General features: G+C 33.0%; 3 protein-coding genes and 1 long non-coding RNA gene across 5 annotated transcripts; 1 reads left to right on the top strand and 3 right to left on the bottom strand.

Annotated features, from left to right (window-relative positions):
- The first annotated feature begins 2,093 nt into the window (after positions 1-2,093).
- Positions 2,094-3,118, top strand: LOC104780451 (ATP synthase small subunit 6-A, mitochondrial). 2 transcript variants are annotated; one of them, XR_766747.2, is made up of 3 exons: positions 2,201-2,297; positions 2,469-2,511; positions 2,829-3,118. It is a non-coding gene; the product is annotated as an ATP synthase small subunit 6-A, mitochondrial (long non-coding RNA). The 2 variants fall into 2 exon arrangements; XR_002037702.2 differs by lacking the exon at positions 2,829-3,118 and having other exon boundaries at positions 2,094-2,297; positions 2,469-2,515.
- A 284-nt stretch (positions 3,119-3,402) lies between these two features.
- LOC104780453 (UDP-glucuronic acid decarboxylase 5) lies at positions 3,403-6,140 on the bottom strand. Its single transcript, XM_010504951.3, has 11 exons — positions 5,882-6,140; positions 5,678-5,780; positions 5,181-5,267; positions 5,015-5,102; positions 4,760-4,916; positions 4,591-4,679; positions 4,429-4,506; positions 4,234-4,327; positions 3,995-4,125; positions 3,859-3,899; positions 3,403-3,774 (listed from the first exon to the last, which is right to left on the bottom strand). Exons 2-11 carry the CDS (start codon positions 5,753-5,755, stop codon positions 3,592-3,594), a joined length of 1,026 nt encoding a protein of 341 aa, XP_010503253.1. The 5' UTR covers positions 5,756-5,780; positions 5,882-6,140; the 3' UTR covers positions 3,403-3,591.
- A 3,797-nt stretch (positions 6,141-9,937) lies between these two features.
- On the bottom strand, positions 9,938-13,242 carry LOC104780454 (uncharacterized). Its single transcript, XM_010504952.2, has 7 exons — positions 12,975-13,242; positions 12,418-12,862; positions 11,756-11,907; positions 11,474-11,569; positions 11,111-11,367; positions 10,804-11,024; positions 9,938-10,682 (listed from the first exon to the last, which is right to left on the bottom strand). The coding sequence occupies exons 2-7, from the start codon at positions 12,760-12,762 to the stop codon at positions 10,296-10,298; spliced, it is 1,458 nt and encodes a 485-aa protein (XP_010503254.1). The 5' UTR covers positions 12,763-12,862; positions 12,975-13,242; the 3' UTR covers positions 9,938-10,295.
- A 183-nt stretch (positions 13,243-13,425) lies between these two features.
- On the bottom strand, positions 13,426-14,989 carry LOC104780455 (ubiquitin-conjugating enzyme E2 13). The gene is made up of 6 exons (XM_010504953.3): positions 14,696-14,989; positions 14,494-14,596; positions 14,224-14,321; positions 14,039-14,139; positions 13,857-13,934; positions 13,426-13,732 (listed from the first exon to the last, which is right to left on the bottom strand). Exons 1-6 carry the CDS (start codon positions 14,736-14,738, stop codon positions 13,655-13,657), a joined length of 501 nt encoding a protein of 166 aa, XP_010503255.1. The 5' UTR covers positions 14,739-14,989; the 3' UTR covers positions 13,426-13,654.
- Positions 14,990-15,471: the final 482 nt, after the last annotated feature.

Here is a 15,471-nt window from a genome sequence, read left to right on the forward strand (position 1 = left end):
TGAAACACATAAAGCTCTGATTGTGAGAGACTTTAAAGACTTTAAAATTAATTTAAAGTTTTAAAAGCCAAAATTTTACCAATCATGCTTTTATTGCTTTATTAATCTTAAAAGTCTTAAAAGTCTAACTGCCCATTTTTTTTAGGTTCTACGTACAAATTTTTAAAGCCACAAATGTGAGATTTTTTTGGCTGTTAAAAAATAAATTAAAAAAAGCTGTAATTATTTTTTCTTTTTCTTATTTTCCATGATGATTGAAATAATAATAAAGCTCTCTACAAGTTTATATATATATTTTTTACATATTTTATTTTTATAAAATAATTATTCTTATTTTTTCTCTTTCTTTTAAGATCCATTTCAATAATAATTATTTTTATTTTTATTATCATCATTAATATCATCATTTCAATATTTTTAATAATAAAAGTAACAGTTACAGCTTTAAAAGTGTTCGTTACCAATCAAATTTTAACAGTTAAAATTTGTACACTCAAAGCATCTCCAGCCAAATTCTCTACAACTAAAATTTTAAAGTTAAAGTCTTTACAGCCATAAGTAACAGTCGTTACCAATCGGAGCCAAAATCTCTTATTCTCTTCTCCGTGTTATGTCGTAAGTTTAACCCACTTCATCTACAATTGTTGCATGATTTTCATGGTTTTGACAACCTTTAATATTGACCCTCGTTTTGTCCCCTTAGAGTGAATCGCAAATCCAAAGGCAGCGGCGAAGAGATGCAATCACAACATTGTCACGGTCGTAAATCATTTAGATCTGACCCCATCCGTAAAAGTTCACCGGCAGCAAAAACTCCGGGAAAGAGGAAGATTGCAAGTGGGATATAGACAATGAGATGAGATTACTAAATAAGACTTGGTTCAATGGCTAGCTACGAATGAGATTATTCCAATGATGGTGATCGTCAAGAGCAACACACCGCCGTCTGCTCCGGCAAAAGGGTATAGATCTTCTCTGCATATTCTTATTTTGAGGTTGCGTGATGCACCCACTGGTCGACAAGTTCTGATGGACCAGATCCATTAAACCAAATCCGGTGGACCACCCAACTTGTCTACTTTACTAACTAATTTTGTCCATTATACATATCTTCTGAAGCCGTAAGTTATCGATCAGAGGATGGAAAGTGATACATCTATGAAAGACATTGTCCAAGATCCAGCCAAGTTTACACTGTGAACCACACATTTGGCTGTAGATGGACCATATCCAGTGAACTAGTTCCAGTGGACCAATTCTCTTCTTTATTCTGGTTTCATTAAGGGGCAATATGCCAAAAGAGAATCTAAATTATATTTCAAGCTAGTATTATACAAGTCATAAAACTTAGTATCTAAATGTAATTAAGTATATTTGTCCACAAACAACAAAACCAATTTATCTACAAAAAAAAATCAACTTGTCTCCAGACCTGGACAAGTAGGAACTTGTATACATACTAATCAATAACGATGTGTCCATAGACCCAACAAATTGGAACTTTTCCATCACAATGAACTTGATAACTTGTCTATATGTTCAACTTGTCTACAGAAAATACCTTCTCTATAAACTCATCAAAAATAATGTCTCCAACTTCAACAAATCGGAACTTATCTACCCATATTAACGAAAGAAATTTACCTACACGAATAAACCAAAAAAATAATTTGTCTACAGACCTAATTAATGCTCTCATTTATGTCATTACTGCAATTTACGAATCTTTTTTCTTTTTCTCAGCGCTACACTACCTTAATAAATGCCAAGTCAGACATAGTATAACCTGACCGTATGTTCAATTTTGTGCTCATATAAAGTAACACAATTTCTTTAAATTTCCAGCTACTAAACAGAAGGATATTTTCAACATTTGTAATTCCATTTGTGATATAAGTGAAAAAGAGTTTATGATTATGGTAAAACTGGAAAATTTTATAACAAATGTGGTAGATTAGACTAAAATCCATTAAAAAAAACAAAACCATGAAAATGATTAAAATACCTTCGTATTTGAAAACTTATCATGGGCTAAGAAGTTTAGGGCTACAAAGCCCACTAAAGAAACGAGTCTTTACACAAAAACTGATTCAGATTTGACCTCTCTCCCTGACGCGAGAAGCAGTCATCCAGACAACAACAACAACAACCTGAGAAATCGTTTCTGCAGAGAGAGATGAGATTGTTCGATCCATGGCCAGTGTTCTTCAAGAGAGAATGGAAACGTTGCTGGCCATTCCTCACCGGTTTCGCCGTCACCGGCGTCCTCATCACCAAGTTAACCGCCGGATTCACTGGTAAAAGTCTTCTTCCTCGGATCCATTAAATTTCTCCCATTTCAGCTGTGTTTACGGATTCAGATCGAGATTTATGCGATTACTTTTGTTCATCATCTCTTAATTATTGATTTTTGATTTTGGAAAAAACCCTAATTTCCCGTAAAAAAATGTTTGATTTATATAATGCAGAGGAAGATGCCAAGAACTCCAAGTTCGTCCAGCAACACAGGAGGTAACGCAAAATTTGAACTTTCTTGGTTTTTGTAGATGATTTGATCTTTAGAGCATTTTGGAATCGATGTAATCAAAAGGGCTGTTGAGGTTTCTAGGTTTTGTAATCAATGGATGATTTATTTCGTATTTAGGTTGTATTATGATTGATTCATAGTCAGATGGCTCTAGATATGTCTTGTTTGTTAGGTTTGTTCTGTTGTTTTTTGCACGTCTGCGTGATATCGTGGAAGCATTTGGTTGGTTACATTGCTTATTGACTATGCTTTAAACTCGTAGCAAAACTCTAAAGGTTTTAACTTCTTGTTGTATTTTCAGGTGAGGATGATGATTCACGAAAGTGTAGAAGCTAAGAGGCATATTTCTGGAACATATATAGTGTTGGATGCTTCAGCTTCGAAACTTGTTCAATAACAAAAGAAGAGCATTCGATATACTCTTTTTCTTTTCTCTGAGTTTTGCAGTTCTTTTTCTGAAACTTTACCAATGCTATGGTTTTGTTCACTGTATCTTCTTCTTCCCATTGGAAATGGATTCAATAAGGCTTTGTCTCCCCAATGAATATTAACTTTTTGTTCTAATAATCCTGTCAGTAGTTCCAATCTTAACCATTGTCTTTCAGAAGTCTAATCTTTTTTGCTTTTAGGTAGACTTTAGGTTGTGGCATAAACTAGATCCAGGTTTAGCTTTGGCCTTTGATGATCAATTACGTTGCAATTTGTTTTTTATAACATAGTTTCTTGTTAACAGACATGTTTGCTGTAGAGATGAGTGGTTTCACCAAAGTATTTTTGATGACTAGAGATGAGTGTCTTCACCAAAGTTGTTTACCTCATTCAAGTCTTGAATTTCAAGATATGAAGAAATGGCTTCACTTTAGCAGCGAACACTATGGCAAGAAAAATATATTTTTCCTTAAATAAAAAAAGCATTCGTTCATAATCTTTATTTTTCTCTACGGAGTTTTCCACTGTGGAAAGTGGAAACATATTATATGAAAATAGCCACCTGCGCAATGGAATCTGAAAAGTAGAACTGACTTGTAGTGCATCCACGTTTGCTTTTGATCCGTGACCAAGTTTTATTCTTTGGGGACTCCGAGCCTTAGCCTGAAGTCTTCTTCCATAAGGGGAAGACCTTCACGGAGTTTCACCTTTGGTTCCCATCCCAACACTTCTTTTGCCTTTGTGATGTCCGGCTTCCTCTGTCTTGGATCATCTGGTGTGTTCTCAACCATCTTTATCTCTATGCTCGGGTTAATCAGCTGAAAACAAAGCAACATGTCATTACCGGACACCCAAGATTTTCAAAGCACGTACTCATATCAATCAAGAAACCAGACACTCACCTCCTTCACTGTCTCAGCTAGTTCCACCATGGTAAACTCACCTGAGAAACCAAAGACTCAGACAGTAAGCATAAGTTCAAGAGATAGGTTGGGTTGAGTTGTATTTTGTGTAATGGAGGACTGTTAGGGGATTTACCTGGGTTACCAATGTTGATGGGACCAGTGTCATTTCCTTCCATGAGGCGCATAAGTCCATCAACCATGTCAGATACATAACAGAAACTGCGAGTCTGTGTCCCTGGTTTCTGAACAGTCAATGCCTCACCCCTGGATAATCATTGCAACAACAAGGCCAAGAGATGACTCATGAATCATATTATAGCTCGAAAAAAAGGAAAATTTGTTTGATGGATTGGGTAAAGCGGTCGGTCTCACCGTAGTGCTTGAGCAATGAAGTTGCTTACAACACGGCCATCATCAATGTTCATGCGTGGACCATAGGTGTTGAAGATTCTGGCAATGCGGATTTCTACAACGAACAACAAACAAAAAGAAAGCAATAAAGGAAAGAGTCTTGGTGAAACTATGGGAACAATGTTGACGCGAGAGCCACTAGGAAATACAACTGACCAATTCCATGTTGCCTGTGGTAGTCAAACATCAAGGTCTCAGCCACACGCTTGCCTTCGTCATAACAGCTCCTAACCCCTTTTATCATAGCAACCACGTTATAAGACAGTGAATTAACACAGATAATATATTTATTTAAAGCTAATGAGTGTTTGAGCCTACCAATTGGGTTGACATTTCCCCAGTAGCTCTCAGGCTGGGGATGGATCAGAGGATCTCCATACACTTCCGAGGTTGAGGTAAGCAAAATCCTGTTCGGAAGAAGAGTTAGTTAGTCACAAAGGTGAAGATCAACAGAAACAAGGTATAAACAATGGATCAATTTGCAAACCTTGCTCCAACACGCTTGGCAAGACCTAGCATGTTCAGTGTACCAATCACATTGGTCTTGATTGTCTTCACAGGGTTGTACTTATAGAAGATGGGAGAAGCAGGACATGCGAGATGGTAAATCCGATCAACCTCAATCAAAAGTGGCTCCGTGACATCTGTTAAACCCAAAGCCAAGATATAAACGAGGACAACAAATGACAGGAATATTCCATTCTCAACTGAAGCAACAAGCCAGAGAGTTTCGAGACCATACCGTGACGGATAAGCTCAAATCTCGGATGACCGATCCACTTCTTAAGGTTTCCCTTTGAACCGGTGAAATAGTTATCAGCAACAATCACCTGGGGGAAAAAGGTTTAAACATCAACCCAAATCACACAAAAACTATTATGTATTCCTATATGCATTTCAATGCTAACCTCATTCTTTTCATTTTCCATCAGCTTATCAACAAGGTGAGAGCCAATGAATCCAGCTCCTCCTGAGATCAAGATCCTCATATTGGACTGACAAATGAGGAAACTAAATCAGTTACCACATCTTATCAATACAAACTAAATCATAGTCATCCGGATGCAGAAGATAGAAGAATCAGAACATAGTACAATACAACTTAACAAAGCTCTCTCACAGACTCTTGCTGTTCTCAGTACAAGATTGTGACAACCTCAGATCTAAGTCAAAATATTACAAGGAATTCAATCTCAAATGATCCTTGTGACTAATCAAAAGATCCCTAAACCGTTTGATTCAATACAATGTCAACGAGATCAAATGATCAATTAACAAAACTGAACAAGGATCAAAACACGTGATTCATTCTTCAACCATATAAAAGTAGTAACACCTTCACATGATTCAACGCATGATATTTAAATGGGTATGGCCAGAATCGAATAAAAATCATAACTTTTACCGGACAAAACTTGGAATTACGGAGAGGTGAAGGTGAAGGTGGAGGCTTTGGGCTTGTTTGCTTATCACTTGACGCCATTGATGAGAGATCACTCCACACAACCCTGAAATATTTAGATTACAAAAAAAAAGAAAAAACGCATCAAACAAATAGAAAAATGAAATCTTTCAATAAAAGAAAGAGAGGAATTGAGGAGATCGGTACCGAATCGATGAACCCTTTAAAAAAAAAAACGAAAACTTTGTGATCTGAAGAGTGGGAGAAGGATCGTATTATACTCGCACACAAGTGTCGGAGCTTCTTCTTATGTCAAAGTTTGAATATATCTTTGTTATTTAAGATTTTGTTTTCTGTTTATGAATCCTTTTTTTAGAATTTGTTTAATTTTTTCTGTTGGGTGAGATAAAGATTAAAAGAGACTTCAAAAACACGAAAAGCGGATTAAATTAAAAATAGTAACAATAATTAGTGGTTTAGCTTACTCGGTTACAATGACAACAAAACATTTGACCAAACGTATCATCTGATGTGGCAGTTTCTAAACTTGTCAATAAATAATATTTTATTTTATAATTTTAGCAAAACAATTTTGATTTACTTTATACACTTTCCAAATGTTCTGTCTTATATCCGTTTTTTAAGATTTGAGTTACGTATGGGCTGGGATATTATATTATTAGTCGTATTATCTCTTTAGATATTTCATTTTTATAAAACTAAACTTGTTCAAAATTAATTAGAATTTTTAATTTTGGGGAGGTTTCTCCTCCTCTTCCACCAAAAAAAAAAAATTAATTAGAATTTTGGGGAAATATTTATTTTTGTTATATGGTGAATTCTTACATATTTAGACATTTACTTGTGAAAAGACTGAAAATAATTTTAATTATCTAAAATAGTTCAGATAATATTGTAATTTTTCGTTTCAATTTATCATTTTTTTCATTATTTCCTTTCAATATCTGAAATATGTTTATTGACTATTAAATATATAATAATTTATTATTATTATTATAGTTATACCATTTAGCTTGAAATTTAATAAACTTGTGGATCTATCAAAGAAACCAGTCGTACCATCTAAATCTTATGTTAACAAATAACAATCATAAGCTAAAAACAAAATTCTTGACATATGATCCTTCAGATCAAAGAATTATGTTTTGTTTGTTTTTAGAATTAAGAAGAAGCTTCTCGTATCGAAATCGCTATTGTTGACTTCAGTTTGTACATTACCAGTTTAATAACACTTTTGTATCAGTTCTTCGATTCGGTGTGCCTTGACCTAAAGCCCGTAAAGCAAGGGCTTTAGGCGCCAGATTATATTAGCAATTTAAGGGGCATTAATTTTCAAAATTTTTTGGTGGTACAGTGGTTGGGTACGCTTTTATTCTCCTTCAGTGCTAAGAGTTCGAACCTTTGTGTAGCAGTTTTTATAACTTTTTTTTCTAATGTTTATTAATGGGAAAAAAAAAATTTGCTTTAGGCAGCAAAATTGGTTGGGCCGGCACTGCTAGTTCGATTAATCATTCACAACTTATTATATGTCAACTAGATAAAGCTCGTGTTATTACGCGGGTAAAAATTAGAAAAAGTTATTGAGAATAACTAAATAGTAATATACATGTTTATAAATTTTATTTTATAACATTTTAATATTGAATCTAAACCTTTCATATTTTATTTTAATATTCTCTCAGTTCCATTATATAAGAGTTTCAAAGCTTTTTTGCTCTATTTTATAATATTTTCTCAAGTTTCTATATACAATTTTTATTAATATAACAATTTATGAATATTTGAACTATGCAGTAAATTTTTCTATTGGTTGAAGTATTATAAATGACATAATATTTATTGTTTATTAATCTTTGTGTTTTTACCCAAAAATTCTTATAGCACAGAGAGTGCCATTAAAATATCGATATTATCATGATAAACCATATTTTAAGTTTAATTACACTTTTCATCTTAATGCAGAGAACTAAATTTTTTTATATCAAACACAATTAATACACCATATCAAATCTATATCTTAGTAAGAATTAAAAATACAAATAAAAATAAACAAAATATAATTCGCAAAAAAAACTGAATCAACATTATTTAAGATATATTTGTTTTTTTTATTTATTTTTGGGCAAAATTTAAGATATATTTGTTATGTTGTTATCTTATAAGTACTAATTTTACTTCATTTCATAATCAATTTTAAAGGAGTGAAATTTATAAAATAAAAACATATATAAAGATATAGCGACATTCCCATCAAATAACTGAAGATTTATTACTATAAATTATAATTTATTTCGAATTACCTTATTTTTTAACATATGCATTACAAAAATACATGTGTTGAAATTATAATATCAAACATAAAAAATTACTAATATTCTTAAATGATTTTTTTAAAATGATATATATTAATATTTGAAATTTTTTTAATGTAAAATAAATTTCATCATTAGACATCCAGTTTAGTAATCACATGTAACTATCTATTTCATCATAAAACCATAATTCATTTCTTCATTGATTAGAGTTAAAATTTTAATAACAAAAATAATATGAGCATTATATGAGATAATATGTATATTGGTTAGTATTTTAAATTTAATAATTAAAAAATCAGTTAACATCCACAAATTTTTGGAAATCCAAAAATATCCTAAATAGTATTCTTCTATACGTCATAATTTCATAAGTAATACTTTTGTCAATTTAAATTAACCAAAAATTCATTCCTACAAACTCATTTTTTCTATTTTTTTTTCAGGTTTCTCATATTATTACATGCATTAAAATCTTTAAAATAAAATGTGTAAAACTATACTAATACACATCATGTATTGAAATTCTTTTTTTAAAGTTCATTTTCTTTCAAGGTTTTGTGTACTTACTAACAATACAAATTTATATTACAACCATAAATTCAATTTATATCCGACTAAAATTATGTTAAATAACTTATGTTATTCCTTTAAATTTGTTATTCATTATTTATTGATTAATATACATGCTTAATAAATTAAGTTGTTGCTTACACATGTCAAATTTTATTGAGAACACACATATAATATAATTAACATACAATAGAAAATATACTGATTTTGTTGGTTTTTCTTTTTGATTTAGAAAAATGAAATTTTTAAAGTAGAAACATATAAAATTCTGTAAATATAATTAGTTATCCTATTATGTTTATTAAAAAAAAATTGAATGTGTCAACCTCTGACAACATCTAATCAATATATTTGACACTTGTCATGATCTTGTTAATGAGTAATTTTGACATCAAACTTTATATAATAAGATCACACTTTTTCGACTATTTCTTTAAAGCTTCTATAGCTATTTTATTTTTCTTCTTCTTAGTTTTCCATATATTTTGAACGCCTCAAAAAAACTTATATCTATTCTATAAGAATTGACTTTAGTATGATATGAACTAAGATATATTAGTTGAATTTTGCGAAATTTTTTGACTTTCTGAAATAGTTTTTAAAAGTGAATTTTACATATTGAGAAATCTACCGTGTTCATATTATTATTATTAGTGAAAAAATCTAAAAAATAAATTCAATCATCTAACTATTTTGATTTTGTTTTGTAATTCGAAATTTCTACTTTATTAGAAATAATTTGGATAACATTGTCATTTTTCATTTCAATTTATCATATTTTTTCATTATTTTCTTTCAATATCAGAAATATATTTACTGATTATTGAATATACAATAGTTTATTTTATTAACATTTTTCTTGAAATATAATAAACTTGTTGATCTATCAAAGAAACCTGGTAAAAAGATCCTAAGCTAAAAACAAAAATCTTGAGATATGATCCTTCAGATAAAAAAATTATTACAATTTTTGTTTTGTTTGTTTTTATGATTAAGAAAAGCTTGTTTTCTTGGCGACATCACTATTGATGACTTCAGTTTTGTACATTACCAGTTTAATAATATGTTTGTATCAGTTCTTCAGTTAATCATTTTAAATCGAAAACGTAAACGTTTTTAATCAAGGTAAACAATGAATAATCATTTTACTTTTAAGAAAGGACAAATGTTAAAATAAAATAAATAATCGATTAAACAAGGTTTATGCACTAACCTTTGATAATTTGCAGAAAGGAAAATAATCTTGGATTGAAAAACTATCATGATATGATCCATGACTTTGAGTTAGCATGAGCCAATCTACTGTTTTACATAATCTTCAATTATTCTTTTCCTAGTTTTACAAAACTACTAGTTATTTTTCTTATATATATTTATCATTATAAAGTTTTCAGATACATATTACAAATCTGACTTTTACAAAACATTACCAACAGTGACCAAAGTCTCAACATGATACTGAACCATAGTTTACTTAACTTACTTTCTCCCAAACGCAAAAATGTACTGAACCACAACCATTATCCCTAAATCAAGACCCATAACTAAGTTGAATCAATTGATTCTTATTATCCCTCCAGTGTAGATGGTTTATTCACTAATGAATATGTATATAACAACGCATATCACACATATACTATCACTATGTATACAGAGGACAGACGCATTTGCCTAAAATTCACTACTGACGACGATGGTTTTTACCTTATGGAAGCTTAAAAGGGTCTGCTCTCAGGATCGGCGAATCCAGCTAGAAGTGCACCGAAGAGCCAAATCATGAGCAAGAACACTACTGCTGTTCGCAGAACTTGGTTACATATGTTCAGGCTCGGTTCATCCTCATATGCTAAATCAGGTGTCTGGACATTGTAACTCCAGTGGCCGTCTTCTAGCTTCTCTGTTTCTCTAGAGCTTCTACTCTTGCTTCTTTGGTGTGTTTGTGTTTGTGGTTGTGGTGGATCTTTTCCGTTGAGATTCGAGCATCTTTTGCAATTGCAGTCGCTGCCAAGGTATGAAGGAAGCGTCTGAAGATACTCAGAGAGAACTCGATGGAAAGTTTCCCCTTCAATTCTCAGCTTCTTGCGTGTGGTTGGTCTAAGAATCTATGAGAGAGGAACAAAATTTTAGGCAGGGGACATGCACCTATCATAGATCCAATTATAGATCCAAGAACGGAGACTAAGAAATCTGAAAAATTGAAGTTAGCTCAGGTAGATATCTTACTTGGATGAAAGTCTGGGAAATGACTCGGACAACAGGAGGGAGGCGAATGATGAATAGACAGCCAAGACGGTTAGGGAAGTGATCTTGAAGAATGGATGAACAAGATCTCATCATCTGCATGGGAATCCTCAGAGGAGATAATCCTTCACAATCGACTAACACTGTCAGTTCTGAATTCTCGGGGGTCAGAAGATGCAAAACGCCGTGCTCTACCTGAGATACTGAAACAATGGCAATACTGAAAAATTAAAGGGATGTCATAGAAAAGAAAATACTGGAAGATGTAGTAGAGCCACTAAGGACGTACTGATTGCCTGAGCAAAGCGAGGTCTTTCATGAGATGGCAACTTTAAGAAAGCAAGCCCCAAGCGGACAATGAGGCAAGGTCGTTGGTTCCTGTCATATCCATGCCAAAAGATTAAACTTGACCATGTCTCAAGTTCTTCTTCAGATAGGATTCTGTAAGTCTCCCTCCACTGGATTGTTTTTTTTATAGAAGATAGTAAGGATGTGAAGTCTCCATTTGACACTCTATAGAATCTATGGAGCTCGTCTTCATTGACTCTACATTAAAATGAGACAGGATGATTCTGATCTAAATGCGGAAAAATTTAAAGTCAAAACTCAAAGAAGGTAGCTCTTCTTCATATAACACTACATTTGAGAGTACCTCTCAGGCAAGTTAAGTCTCTGTTTTTCCAGTTCTTCATAGAGTTGTCTAAGCCAGTCTTGTGAAGTTACAGGAAGTGGAGTCTCATCTTCAATTCTACATTTACAAAAAAAAAAGTCGAGATATGTAGGAAGATAGAAATATGTAGATAATACTCAAAAAAGACGATGGAGCTTTAATAATTTCAAGGGATCTGCAACACTTCAAGTGCTTTAGATTAAAGTTGTACAGGGTCAGACTATTATAGTACAATACAACATGTAAGACTTTTAGATCCCATACCTTATATCTGATGGAGACTGTGACGGCTGTGGGTCAGATTGTGATTCTGAAGATGCATGAGAAGTGTTACCACCTGGGGTATCTTGCTTTAACTCTGACTGGTCTGTGAGAGCCTCAGCTATCGTGAGGACCAATAATGGCCGAGACAGCATCTGCACAAAGAATACACACAGTTATTGAGACTCACGGCAGATCAGTATGGTGAAAGAAATACAAAACAAACACATCAAAGGACCCTGCACATGTGATATGAGATGATGTCTGGCATGACACATAAGCAAGCTTAAGAGTAAAAAAGATCACATAACTACTTGTGAACAGGATTCATCAAACTAGATTATAACACCAATCAATGTGTTGGCACCAAAGCATGATGTAGGAATAACTTCTGATTCAATCAAGTTGCAAAGTATAATGTGAGAAGGACGATCTTTGAAGCACAGAGAAGAAGACAATACATGTTAATTTCATCCAGAAAAATATATTACAAGTGACACATGTAGTTAAAGCGTACCTATACTCAGCATGTCTAACATGATAAAGTTGAGACTATTGAAAAAAGCCCAAAGACTTAGGACCTAGAGGATCATTTGTTTCAAAATTCGTTTCATTCATCTTCGATTCATGTAAAAATGCTATAAAAAGGGGGCACAGTAGCAAACCTGCATTGCCTTGATCAACTCCTTGAAAGGAGCCCATCTCTGAATCCACTTAAGAGGAGGATAACAAAGACACTGCAACGCCTGAAGACTATTCCACAAATGAGGACATTTAGCCTTTGAAACCCTTCTAACAACTTCCAAAACAGCGACTTTAAGCAGAAACACAGCTGCATTACCCAAAGCCCCACTTCCTACTCCTCTACCATCATTCCCAAACGAAACATGCTTACAAATCGTCTGCTGAACTGCTCTTGGAATAGCAGCTACTAAGCTTCTCTTAGGTAACAACAACTCTTTCCCAGTTGCCATCATAGAGCTCCTACTTCTACCAGAATTATCTCCCATTTTAATAAAAATTCAAATCAAATCACAGAACACTTCAACGATGAATCAATACGCCACGAAAACTCAGATCACACCAATTCCATTTCACTAAAACATCAATCTGCATTAATAAACACATTCCGATCATATGAAACGAAACCAAATCACTAATTTGAAGACGCAATTATGATAATTCTATTAAAAAAAAAAAAAAATAAATAAACAAAACGAACCACGAAATCTCTGTGATTTCTTCATCAACCCTTCTAATTAATCGACGAGTATCAGATCGGTAAGCGGAATCGATGTAGTGATCGGAGAATCAAATTCTCACCGGCGAAAGAGAGATTTCGTCTTTCTCTCAGAAGTTTTCACAAAGCTCAACGAAGTTTCGAAACAGAAAAAAATAATAATAATAAATTAAACAAGAGCAATTACGGTGTGGGACACGTGTACTGTCTCAACTGTTTTGATAACGATTGATAGGTAAATCAACGGTCCAGGATCGACAACGTCACAAACCTATTTAATAACGTCGACCCTTGAGAGGCTAACATCATGCTGTTTCTTTATTACTCTACAAAAAAAAACGAAACTGTTTTTATACGGGAACGTAAGAACGGCGTGGAGTTTTCAGCGTACAAACCAAAAAAAATGTAAAACACAAAGCTGCAACAAAGCTTCTTCAGTAGAAAACGTATGAATAGTATAAATTTTAATGTTTCAGTTTCCTCAAGAACAACAACACTTTTTTTTTGTTCGACCAAACACTTCCATTTCACGTAGAGGAAACGCGATTAAAAGATGAAAAGACGGGTTTATTACAAGTAGTGTTTGGACAGTTTTTAAATGAACTTTATGAACTCCAGAAGAAATTGGAGTTCAAAGTGTGAAATTGTTGTTTTTGTGTTGATCACAACATTTCTTGAGATTTTCTGACACAACGGCTCACTTTCTTCTTGAACTCATCTCTCTTCTCTCTCCATTCTTTCTGTAAGAGGATAAACAAACACCAAGAGAATTGGTTAAACGAACTACCTCTGGTATGCAATGAGACAGTGTAAATCTCATGAGATCATAGCTAACTGATAGAAAAAAAAAAAAAATATACTCACAGCAGCTTCAACGTTTGCTGGAGACTCATCGTTTGGACCAGAGAGCATTGATATGATACTCAACATAATACTCTCAACCTGAAATCATCAAATCTATATGACATGATTCTTGTTCTTTAGACGAAGCTGCTAACATATGCAAACAAAGAGAGTAATGTTGGATGAATCTTTTTAAAACGTACTGTGTGAACAGGTGTCCAACGCTCGCTAGCAAGCTCATACCCGCTCGGATCATCACCAGGAGGATGAAGAATAGATATACAAACACGCCCATCAGGATAAACTACAAAAACCATAACAGAAACAATTTCCAAATAAACCTTAGCTATCTCAAAACAAGATCAATGTCCAAGAGAAAAGAACTAACCATTCGGATGCCATATATCTGACGTAAACCGCACCGTAGGTGGGCTATTAGGATAGTTTTGTGGGAATGACATAATGGCATTGAAAAAACCTCCTTCACTGCATTCATAAAAGTTACATTTAACTCATAAAGAAACAGATATAAAGCAATTCAATTTCAATTCCACAACAACAACAACAACACTACTCCAATGTATTTACAACTAAGCGATCCATCCAAAAGCTCAAAATCCAAATGGATCATCGAATCAAGAAGATAGAGAAAACATACTAGAGAGTATCAGGAGGACCGATGATAGTAACGCTCCATTCGAATATATTCTTCTCATCAACTAGACCAGCAGAGAACCCATCTACAGGATGCTTACAAAGATCTGAAAACACAAATCGAATTCAAGAACAGAGAAGAACAACACCAAAAAAGCAAGAAACAGATTTGGTTAAAGAAAGATTCGCGAAGGAGGTGGTGGTACCTTTGAGCTGTTTCTGAAGAAGAAGACAAGCTTGTGAGGTCATAGCGGATGTTATTTAGAAATCGAGCTTGGAGCTTCCCCAGTGATCTGAGAATGAGAGAGAGAGATTGGTAAAATTGAATTGAGAGTTTTATTATATCGATAGAGAAAGGTTTAAAAAAAAAAAAAAAGATGGGATTTTTTTTTAATTTCTTTTTCTGTTTTTTGGTTGGCATCGATGTTCATCAAGGGGAACACATGCGCGTGGTGAGATCTGCTACGGACGTGTCTTGTCTACTTTTTAAGATTCTATCCAATAGAAATTGCAATGTTTTTTGGTTTAAAGGTAAACCAAAGTGGCCGACTAAAATCTTTTTAGAGGTAAGAACAGTTTGGCTTGAATTAGTTTACTACACCTTTATTTTATTTTTCTTTGCTTTGTCACTTATAATCAAATTAATGTATAAATTGATTATGTTTGTTCATTTTAGGATAAAACAAAAAACGCAGAATTTAAGCTAGATAGATTTTTTTTTTTTTTTTTTTAAATTCTATGGAGTAGGCTAAGAAAGAAAATATAATTAGGTTAAACTAGGATAGTACCGCAGAATTGTTTTATATTTTATTTTTATTTTTATTATTTTTGGATAATTTATATGTGTTTGTAATTAAAAAATCATTATTAATATAGTTTTTGACAATGTTCATTGGTAATATTTTTGGTTTTAGGTTTTTGTTATTATGTGTTGCTAGTTTTATTATTATAATGAAATTGTAGATTAAAATCAATTTTTTCT

The sequence above is a fragment of the Camelina sativa genome, chromosome 4 (assembly GCF_030686135.1).
Source record: "Camelina sativa cultivar CO46 ecotype springtype chromosome 4, ASM3068613v1".
NCBI lineage: Eukaryota > Viridiplantae > Streptophyta > Magnoliopsida > Brassicales > Brassicaceae > Camelina > Camelina sativa.

Excerpts from the sequence above, each read along its gene's own strand:
- LOC104780453 (XM_010504951.3), bottom strand. The coding sequence starts at position 5,755 with ATGGCGTCAAGTGATAAGCAAACAAGCCCAAAGCCTCCACCTTCACCT. Across the intron at positions 5,103-5,180 it reads TGGAAAATGAAAAGAATGAG|GTGATTGTTGCTGATAACTA; the intron begins GTTAGCATTGAA and ends TTTTTCCCCCAG. Across the intron at positions 4,917-5,014 it reads ATTTGAGCTTATCCGTCACG|ATGTCACGGAGCCACTTTTG; the intron begins GTATGGTCTCGA and ends TGGGTTTAACAG.
- LOC104780454 (XM_010504952.2), bottom strand. The coding sequence starts at position 12,762 with ATGGGAGATAATTCTGGTAGAAGTAGGAGCTCTATGATGGCAACTGGG. Across the intron at positions 11,368-11,473 it reads AGACTTAACTTGCCTGAGAG|AGTCAATGAAGACGAGCTCC; the intron begins GTACTCTCAAAT and ends ATTTTAATGTAG. Across the intron at positions 10,683-10,803 it reads TTTCCCAGACTTTCATCCAA|ATTCTTAGACCAACCACACG; the intron begins GTAAGATATCTA and ends CCTCTCTCATAG.
- LOC104780455 (XM_010504953.3), bottom strand. The coding sequence starts at position 14,738 with ATGACCTCACAAGCTTGTCTTCTTCTTCAGAAACAGCTCAAAG. Across the intron at positions 14,322-14,493 it reads GGTCCTCCTGATACTCTCTA|TGAAGGAGGTTTTTTCAATG; the intron begins GTATGTTTTCTC and ends TTATGAATGCAG. Across the intron at positions 13,935-14,038 it reads GTTGGACACCTGTTCACACA|GTTGAGAGTATTATGTTGAG; the intron begins GTACGTTTTAAA and ends TGATGATTTCAG.